This window comes from Sinocyclocheilus rhinocerous, unplaced genomic scaffold (genome assembly GCF_001515625.1).
Source record: "Sinocyclocheilus rhinocerous isolate Xijiao unplaced genomic scaffold, SAMN03320098_v1.1 scaffold2290, whole genome shotgun sequence".
NCBI classification, from domain to species: domain Eukaryota; kingdom Metazoa; phylum Chordata; class Actinopteri; order Cypriniformes; family Cyprinidae; genus Sinocyclocheilus; species Sinocyclocheilus rhinocerous.
The window spans coordinates 101,441-109,005 of NW_015659950.1; the positions used below are offsets into that span (position 1 = coordinate 101,441).

Genomic DNA, 7,565 nt, shown 5'->3' on the forward strand with positions numbered 1-7,565 from the left:
TTGGCCTTCCAAAAGAGGAAGATATCCGCTTCTTCATGCCTGGAGCTGATCCGTGCTGGTCGCTGAGGAAATACATTTATTATAATTATTATATTATTTTAAGATAAAATGTGCAATAAAATGAACAGTAGAAGTAGCAGAAACGTCTACAATACAATTTAACAGGCTTAATTGAGCATGAAAATTATTAAAGGAAACATCTATTTACAAAAAAATTGAGCACTGTATATACATATATATATATATATATATATATATAATTGGGGTGGGAGGTGGGGCAATAGGGATTTCGCCTAGGGCGTCAAATTGGCTAGAAACGGCCCTGCCCGTGTCCACCATGTGCGCCGTGGAAGTACTGTACATGTAACTGGTGCGAACTAGTCGAGTCATGCTAGAGCTCTTATTTACTTCTGGGTCGCCCTTCAGATGCACGAGTGTGTCAGCACAGAAATCACCTCTCAGCGGTGTCAACGCCAATCTTCTCTTCCTCACGTAACGCCTCTCGCTCTCCCAATGTTCATCTCCTTCAAGCCACCCTCCCCCCTCGTCACTTATTTTCACCCTTTTTGTGTTCATGCCTCCCCAGATTTCATTCCCACAGCTCGCAACATCCCCCCACCCCTCCCTCTCTCACACACACACACTCACCCTTCCTCACATCCCTGCCTCTCTTCCCATCACATCACCGGCTTCCTCGCCTCTCATCGTCTGTGTTTCTGCCGCGCAGTCATCCTCCGGCTCCCACACGTGTCAGCCGGCTCTTCCTCTGCGTGTCCTGCGGTCCGGCTGTGGTTCGTCTTCTCTCTGGAGCTTGAAGGAGGGCAGAGAGGCCATGGAGCACAGCCACATCTTCACCGTGCTGTCCACCAACTCCAGTTCCTGGAGTCCTCATGGTTGCCCTCTCGGACAGTTTCCTGTCATCTACTACAGTTCCTTGCTGTGCCTCGGCCTGCCTGGTAAGAAGGATGCAAGAAAGATTTCCTGTGTTAACAGTGCAACAATGCATGTGTTCATGCATGACTTTGTGTATTCATTGAAGTGCATAGGAGTGAGAGGAGTGCATTGCCCCAAATATTCACATTTGTGGTCAGTTTGTACAGATTTTTTGTGCAGATTCTTAATATCTTGATTATTTAGTGCTTTTATGCATGACTTTGTGCATTTGTGAAGTGCATAGGGGTGAGAGGAGTGCATCATCCCAAATATTCACATTTGTACCCGTCAATACAGGTTTTTCACACCGATTCTTAAAATCTTGATTATTTAGTGCACAATGCATGTTTTTATGCATGAATTTGTCTGTGCATATATGAAGTGCATAGGGCTGAGAGGAGTACACTGTCTCCAAAATTCACATTTGTGTTCGATCAGTGGAAGTTTTTCATTGCAGATTCTTAAAATTTTGTCTTTAGTCCAACTTAATCCTGATTATTTAGTGCACAATGCATGTTTTCATGCATGACTTTGCATATGAATGTGTATAGTGCATAGGGGAGATAAATGTTAACTAACATTCGTACCTATCATTACAGGTTTTTCATGCATGCTTAACATCTTGATTATTTAGTACACAAGTCATGTTTTTTTTTTTATGCACGATAGGGTATCGCCCTAAATATTCACATTTGTGGCTGATCTGTACTGATTTTTATACAGATTCTTAAAAGCTTGATTAATTAGTGTTTTTATGCATGACTTTGTGTATTTGTGAAGTGCACAGGGTGAGAACAGTGCATTGTCTGTAATATTCACATTTGTACCTGTTAACACAGGTTTTTCACAAGATTCTTAACATCTTGATTATTTAATGCACAATCCATGTTTTTATGCATGACATCATAATCATGAAGTGAGAGGAGTGCATCACCCTTAATATTCACATTTGTGCCCATCAAGGTTTTTTATGCGGCTTCTTAAAATATTGATTATTATGCATCATCATCAGAATTTACATTTGTGGTCAATCAATGCAGGTATTTCATTGTAGATTCTTAAAATGTTGTCTTGGGTCCAACTTAATCTTGATTATTTCGTGCACAATGCATGTTTTATCCATGACTTTGTATATTAATGTCTGAAGTGCACAGGGGTAAGAGAAGTGCATCACCCCAAATATTCACATTTTACCTGTAAATATTTTTTTCATGCATATTCTTAAAAAATATATATTATTTAGTTACAATGCATGTTTTATTGCACGACTTTGTCTGTGTATTTATGAATACACAGGGCTGAGGCGAATGCATCACCCCAATATTATTGTCTGTGGCCGATCAGTAGAGATTTTTTCATGTAGATTATTAAAATTTCGTCTTGTCCCACTTAATCTTGATTATTTAGTAGCATCCTTGACCAAATGGTCTGTAACCTTGTGAGACGCAGCCATATTGGCATCAGAACTGAGGAAAAACACTGTTTCCAAAGGCCATCGGTGACATTCAGAATTCAGTATCTCACATCATATATCAGCAAGAAATACCTGTTATTCCAGAGATGCTGAAATTAGATCCGGCTCTAACTGGAATGACCTGGGGAGCAAGACAGATGATGCATTAGATGTCTTGAGTAGCCCTCGAATTAATTGGCCTCAAGCGTTTAAAATTAATGCTCCTGGACACTAAAATTACATTTTGTCCCTGCACAATTGGAGGTTGATTGCTCATTTATGACTAATGGTATTATTTGCAGGTGTGCTGAACATTTTAATCGAAGCTTCTCTCTCAGGTCGGACGCCATGTGGTACAGTTTCAGCGGAATGATTCGTTGTCAGATTGAGATAAATCGCCGTGCCCTTGAGCGAAGCACTCAGCCTGAGCGGTTTACAAAAATATTTTCATTTGCTTTCGAAGGCAGGCAGTCTTCTTGTTGCTCGATTGCTAAATAGCAGCTTGAATTTCAACTCGACATGGGTTGGTGGGACAAATAGGGGCGTGATGAGATGAGATTTGAGTCTTTATTCAACACTGTGTGAAAGTCATCACACCTGGCAGTGATTTGGGTAGATGGAGGTGATAAAACGCGCAGAAACGGAGAAGAGGTGAAGAAGCGAAACCTCTCAAAGGCATTGTACACAGAAAGTGAGAAAAGCATAGAGAATGGATGGAAAGAGAATGAAAAGAGAGAGGTTGACTAAAAGCAGGTGTGATTAAAGAGGAAAGAGGTGAAGAGTGATACTTTTTGTTTGTATTTTTATAGTAGTTGACAAATAATTTGAATGACGATAATGAATGAATATTATAATATTATATAATATATAATATTATATATACATATATGTTAGAGGCTGATAATTATTTTTTAATTACCGTTTTGCAATTTACCTAAAGAGTCCTGATGATGTTTTTAAAATGCAAATATTCCAATTGTAAAATTCCATGCAAAGGATTATTTGAAAAAAAAAAAAAATTTTTTTTAAATGTTGTCGTTTAACAGTAGAAGTATAGCAGTCATACCAAATAATAATAAAAAAAATATATATTAAAATTATGCATTTTAATATATTACTGTGACATTTCATATTCAACTGCACAGCTGTGAACTGTGCGGCAACTTGTAAAAACCTGCTATTCACAGTTTAAAGGGGTCATATGATGCAATTTTTATTTTTCCTTTTCTTTAGTGTGTTATGTAGCTATTTGTGCATGTATAAGATCTGCAGAGTTACAAAGCTCAAAGTCTCCCACAAAAGGATTTAATCTATCTAAAAGAGAAGGCTGATTCAGACTGGGCTAAAACGCCTCGTTCAAACACGCCCCCACATGTCTACGTCACGATGTGGAAATATTAGCATAATGCCGCCCAAATGTGCACGCAAAGAAAGAAGGCGTGGTTTCAGAGGCTGATAATTATTTTTTAATTACCGTTTTGCAATTTACCTAAAGAGTCCTGATGATGTTTTTAAAATGCAAATATTCCAATTGTAAAATTCCATGCAAAGGATTATTTGAAAAAAAAAAAAAATTTTTTTTTAAATGTTGTCGTTTAACAGTAGAAGTATAGCAGTAGGCTTGTTGTGAAACAAAACAAAACTTAAATGCAAATGATAAAATGCAATTAATTGTGTATAGTTGCAAAATACCGTAAATAGGCAGAAGACCGTTCAACAACATTCAGCTGTCAGTTGTTGTAGAAGCTAGGTAATTAGACACATGCCAACAGGAACAGGTTGCTTGACATCCTTTAAAAACAAGGGGGGAAAAAACACAAAATAAAAGAAAATACAACCCAGATATTAAAGGTGGGGTAAGCGATTTTTTCAAAAACGCTGATTACGCTGATTTAGAAAGCTGATTCGGGCCGAATAGCAAAACAAACTTGTAGCCAATCAGCAGTAAGGGGCGTGTCTACTCATGATGTGGAGGAGAGAGCGTTCAGTGCACAGCACAGGACGGACATTAGCCGAGCCGAGCGACAGAAAGATAGAGATGCCAAATGTGCACGCAAAGAAAGAAGGCGTGGTTTCAGGAACCGCAGTTAGTGTTGATGCAGCCATGTCAGGGAGACGCTGTGTGTTTCTGTGCGATAGCAAAAGCACTTTATTTGGCTTTCAGAAAGTAGATGCAATTAGGAATCATTGGTTAAGATTTATTTACAACAGAACAGCACAACCCAGATGTTCGAATTTGTGCAACCCATTTTATGGACGACAGTTTTGTGAACCTAGAAGAGTACAAGGCTGGCTGTGTACCAAAAAAAAAATGGGACTTTGCTATGACAATCTGGCGCTTATTCTGAATCAGCTACTGTTATGTTTTGTTACTAGTTTAAGTATAGCATAACATTTCCGACGCGTGCTTGTGGTGTTCGGCCAATCACAATGCACTGGGTCAGCTGGCCAATCAGAGCAGACTGCGCTTGTCGGAAGGAGGGACTTTGTTGAAAACGACGCGTTTGAGAGAGGCGGGGCATAGAGGACCTACAATAATGTACAGTATTTGAAAAATAATGTATTTTTTGAACATTAAAGCATGTCAGCATATTCTGTTACACCAAATACACAAAATAATGATCTTTAAAATAGCATCATATGACCCCTTTAATGAAATTTGAAGACTGTTGTATCATTGTATTTTCCCAACTTCGCTAAATCAGAAAATAAGAGTAGAAACCACAGAAACGAGTGTGTTAAGATGAGCTCATGCCTGTTCGATTGATCGCTGTAGGTTAAGCTCATTAAGGTCACTAATTGGAAGAGGTTGGTCTTATTTCATTGGCTTCTCGCGCTGAAGGCTGTACTTTGAAGGACTGTTTGATTTATGTGTTTGGTTCAATTGAAGATGAAGGGTTTTCATCCAGAAACTGACTATAACATCACGTGTTTTGGAAGGTCAGAGATCCGCAGTAACGATCCTCTCACCACCTCTACATTACCCTGGTGGTGTTATTCACCAGTTAAGAGGTGGAGCCAATGATTTTTAATTTAGGTAAATGATCCCGGGCACTCTGAGAGCTCACCGCCTCTGTGAGGAAAGTGTTTGTGAGCGTTTTCGTGTTTGTTTCAGGACGATCAGCAAGTCAGGCAAAACTTTTAGTGTGAGAGTTGCTGAATTCAGAGAAAAACTTTTTGCAGGCTTTGTTGCAGTATCTTGTCAGATTTTGAGACACTGCTAAGATCTCAAACTCTAGAAGAGAGTTATTGGGGGCTTTTCCTCACAAAAAGCTGGAGACTTCAGGAAAAAGTCTCTTTATACTGCCAATGGCAGATGACTTAAGAAAATTTACCATCCTTTTTTTTTTACCAGCTATGAAACTCTATGTGCATTATTTCATTAAAAAACAAACAGAACAAACTGATTTCCAAGAAAAACTAATGAGATATCATAGAGATCTCATTGGTAATATTTACAATTTAGCAGTATACAATATGCATACTGTGCACAGTACGCAAATTTTGAAAATTAATTTTTAACATCTATTTATTGACCCATTATTTATTTGAACTGACAAAAATTTGGAAAATGTTTAAAAATTCCAACACAGAAAGGTCATGTGGCAACAATGTAGTATACAACGGTTTTAAATGATTGCCAAATACTGTATATACTATTTTATGAAAAATAGCATGCAGAATGCAATATATACTGTAAACAATACTCTCAAAACAATACAAACATGTGGATTCAAAGCAAACAGCCATTAAATTGGTTGCTCCTGTTCTGGGCCTCAGAGACCTGTACAAAGACAGGAGTCAAGTGAAATCAATATGCTTATGGTGTTGACCACAGCTAAATGGAAATGTCAGGAAATGTACAACCTCCAGGCCGCAATGGATTCCTTTTGTTTGTCTAAATAAAGTATGTTCTCAGCGGGGCATCTGGAGAGATTAATCCAGTGAAAGAGAAACAAAAGCAGAATGGACAGTGGAGTATGAAAAAGAAAAATAAAGAGGATAAAGAAAGTAAAACAAAGGGAGTTGGGAGTGGGATTTGGTAAATCTGGATTTTATGTTGGACTGCAGTCTTAGTGACACTCTGATACACATGAACACATTTACATACGAAGTCTGCAAGACCTAAAACTGATCCACACAGCCAAGGACACACACAAACCGCTAGTAGAAACTCATTATCAAATAGACCACCAATAACATTAAGGCTCCCTGAAGCAATCATTAGCAATTAAACAAATACTACGATATTAAAAGTTTAAGACTACAAAAAACAAAACATCTAAAACTGGCAATGCTAGGTAACTGAATATGTGTAATTTGGATTATGTTATTGTAATTAGATTATATTACATTTTAAAATACCCGTTATCAGACTACAGTTACTTTTTTATTGATTACATAATTACATATTATTCGATATCATTCACACAAGTCTTTGTCTATTGAAAACTTTTGTCTTTCAAACACATTCAAATGTTTAATGCACTTCATGTTGTTATTAACAATGAATATATGCAGGGGTGCACATAAGTTGTTCAGCCTGTTTTTTTTATATATATATAAAATAATAAAGTGTTAAAATAAAAAGGGTGTATTAAATACAAATATAATTATTTTATAGTAAACTTAAAAATAAAATGCGAATATTTACTTCTTTATATACTGTGAACACTAACATCATAATGCTAGGCCTGTCGCAATAATCAATATATCGACTTATCGCGCAATATATGAACATGACTTAAATCATTTTTGGTGACGAAATATATCGCACATTATATTTACTTAAAAATTAAAGGTCACCATGTTTTGTACATTCCACTTGCGCCGGTGTCTTTTGCAGCTTCTCGTACATAACGTGGTGTAGTCATGAGAACCTAGTTCAAATTTTAAAAAATGCTTCTACAAAAAAATGTTTTCTCTGCAGATATGGCCTTGTTTAGGGATCTGTGCCTTTGTGCATATGGACATCTGACTGCCAAGTAGTGATTGTGTTTTTCAGCAATAGTGTGCAGCCTTAATTTACAGAGAAAAGAAGGCCAGGGAAAATCTGTAGATGGAAAAATCTCCATACAAGTTCTTTGTGCATTTTTCTTTTTTTTCTACTTGTTACTTTGCACTTTTTGTTAGAAAATGTTTATTTACTATTTATTCAAGTTTTTTAAGGTATCTAATA

General features: G+C 37.2%; 1 protein-coding gene across 1 annotated transcript in view; it reads left to right on the plus strand.

Moving 5' to 3' along the window:
* The first annotated feature begins 655 nt into the window (after positions 1-655).
* Positions 656-7,565, plus strand: part of LOC107724675 (probable G-protein coupled receptor 139) — a 12,820-nt gene continuing 5,910 nt past the window's right edge. Inside the window, exon 1 of the mRNA XM_016533681.1 lies at positions 656-956. Coding sequence (XP_016389167.1) covers positions 833-956 — 124 coding nt within the window. The 5' untranslated portion in view covers positions 656-832. The remainder of the gene's footprint in view (positions 957-7,565) is intronic.